At 45.0% G+C, this 2,598-nt stretch overlaps 1 protein-coding gene across 1 annotated transcript; it reads right to left on the reverse strand.

Annotated features, from left to right (window-relative positions):
• Nucleotides 1-620: 620 nt before the first annotated feature.
• Nucleotides 621-1,966, reverse strand: rasd2b (RASD family member 2b). Its single transcript, XM_053334406.1, has 2 exons — nt 1,342-1,966; nt 621-1,165 (listed from the first exon to the last, which is right to left on the reverse strand). The coding sequence occupies exons 1-2, from the start codon at nt 1,964-1,966 to the stop codon at nt 621-623; spliced, it is 1,170 nt and encodes a 389-aa protein (XP_053190381.1).
• Between the last annotated feature and the right edge of the window lie 632 nt (nt 1,967-2,598).

Consider the following 2,598-nt stretch of genomic DNA (forward strand, 5'->3'; position numbering starts at 1 on the left):
ACCTGTCTGAGAAGTTATTTATAGAGCAGTGTAGGATAGGAAGGTATATGCCAACAGGAAAGCCCTAATCTAGTTGTTTAGGATGTGTGGGATTCAAGCAGTGGACTTCTGGCAATCACGACTCCAACACAAACACACTCATACAGGAAGAGAAAGAAAGAAAAAAGAGTGGGCGAGAGAAAGTGTTGCTATCTAATACATCTAATAGATTTCTGAATGCAGGTTATGTAATAATCATAATACATCAAATAATCAAGTTCCTGACTCAACATCCTCCCACTTTCTCCATCAGAGTTGTGTGAATAGGTAGCACACACATACACACACACACACACACACACACACACACACAATACAGAGAGAGAAAAAGATGTAAATCAATAGGCAGTTGTAGAAGTAAGACTAAAAAAGCAACCAATGTAAGGAGTAACCAGACTCATTTGTTGTTTGGCTCTGTATGAAGCCTCCTGCATTAATAAACAGACCATTATTCTATTACAAAAAGATTTTATTTCGAAAACATCATTATGATTGATATGATATGATATTTAAAATGATACATTCATATTAAATGGATATCAGTGCTGTATTTGTCGTTTTATTAGTAGTCTATTTGTCTTTCACTGAATCTGACATTTCTCCAGTGCTTTGCCGCTCTTTCGTGTAGTTTGTGGCCCAATTACTTGTCGGAGATCCGTGCTAAAACTCGGCCTACGGGCCAGTGGGCACAAGGCGCCACAGGCATCATCTCGCCCGGGCGTCTGGCTGCCCATCCCCAGCACACGGCCGGTCCGCATTGCCTGGTATGACCGGAGGGATACTTTGCGGTGCTGAGACGGGCCAGTTTCAGTCGGAAGCCCACCTCGCTTGGCTAAAGTCTCGAAGACTCTGTCCAGATTAGTGCTCTCCTTTGCTGACGTTTCAAAATACGCACAGTCATCACCGAGCACTTGGAGCACTTCAGCCTGAGATATTTCTCTCTCGGACTCCAGGAGATCCACCTTGTTGGCGCAGACCACCAGAGGCACCTGCAGCTGTGCGCACTGATCCAGCTCGGAGGATTTGGTGAGCTTGGATTTAGCAGCCAGAATCTCCGTTCGTAGTGCGCACAACTCTTCGAAAGAGCCCCGGTCGTCCAGACTGAACACTAAAAGAAAAATGTCCCCTGCAAAAAATATATATATAAAAATGAAAAAATAAATAAATAAATCAACTAATGTTCCGCTAATATATTGTTTTTTATTCATGCACTGGTGCAGACAGAGAATTTGAGCATGCAGTTGCCTAATCATCTCTTACAGTGTTCAACACTACACAGATTATGATTGAGCCAATACGCACCAGTAAGGATGGACAGTCGTCGCTTGGCTGGAAAGTCTCTTTCCCTGGACGCGTCCAGGATGTCAATTTGGTATGTCTCCCCTCGGATACGAAACAGTTTCCTGAGGAAATCCTCGGAGGTGGGATTGTACTTCTCCACAAAGCCATCCCGAAGATATCTTCTTAGGATGGAGGTCTTGCCGACCCGTGGCGCACCAAGAACCACGATGCGCTTACAGTTCTGTGGTTTGGTGGAGTGCAGCGGGTCTTGTCGGTACTCTTGGACAACTTGGCGTTGCCGGGTTTGGCCGTGCAGAACCAGAGCTGCCAGCTGATCCAGTGGGGATCTCTTGCAAGTATTGCTGTTGTTGGCAGTGGTCAGTTGCCTCACGGATCGCGTCTTCTTGTCTTGTTTCCACTGAGACGTGGCTATTTTAATTATCCCCAACCCCGCTTTAATTCCTGACGAACTCAGGTGCTGCGATGCGTTTTTGTACGCAAGTAAGATTTTGGAGGAGCCGGCGCACTGCCCGTCCCTATTTCCATGAAACTGGGGGCCATCTGGCTTGGAGCAGCTGAGCTGGTGCGGAATGGAAGTGCGGATGGTGGAGTTGTGTGCGCTGGTGGACATGCTGCTCATTTCCATCGTTTTGGGATGATGTCGCGCAACAAAGTGGAAAGAAACTGTGATGAGGCGTTATAGAGACGCTCAAACTTGTCTGTTGCGCGGTGGCTGATGTCCGTCTTTATATAGGCTGTCTTTACCCTCGGTTCATCCGCGTCACGATGATTGACAGAATATTGTTGCGCTCCTCAGGAGAACACAGTGTATGGAGGAAATAATGTAGACTACAGCTGACCTTGACCACATTCTGGTCCAAGATTTACTGAAACACGTCAGTAACTTGAAGTGTGCACCTAATAGTAGGCTAGTTATTAGATGCTAGAGGCTATAATAACAATAATAATAATAACAACAATAATTAATGATGATAATGATATCCCGGCCTATAACCAGTTTAAGCTGCTCTTCCTCTGTCCTTATACATTCATGTGTCTGAAATTTTGTTGTCTTAATTGTTGTTCCCTAACTCTTAAAACCAGGGGTGTACCGTATGTGCCCTCCAAGGGGTCCAATTCGGCCAACGAGATAGCTTTGCTATGTAAATTGCAGAAAAGTAATTCCAATGTTTCTGCTGCTTTCAGAGGGTTTTCCGATCAGAATACAATCATCTAAAAAAGAATGAACAACTAGGCTATTGTTGCCATATTTGCACC

Source organism: Scomber japonicus, chromosome 2 (assembly GCF_027409825.1).
Source record: "Scomber japonicus isolate fScoJap1 chromosome 2, fScoJap1.pri, whole genome shotgun sequence".
Lineage (NCBI taxonomy): Eukaryota > Metazoa > Chordata > Actinopteri > Scombriformes > Scombridae > Scomber > Scomber japonicus.

Coding starts and splice junctions, on each gene's coding strand:
- rasd2b (XM_053334406.1), bottom strand. CDS start 1,966: ATGGAAATGAGCAGCATGTCCACCAGCGCACACAACTCCACCATCCGC. Junction 1,166..1,341: donor ACGACTGTCCATCCTTACTG/GTGCGTATTGGC, acceptor TATTTTTTGCAG/GGGACATTTTTCTTTTAGTG.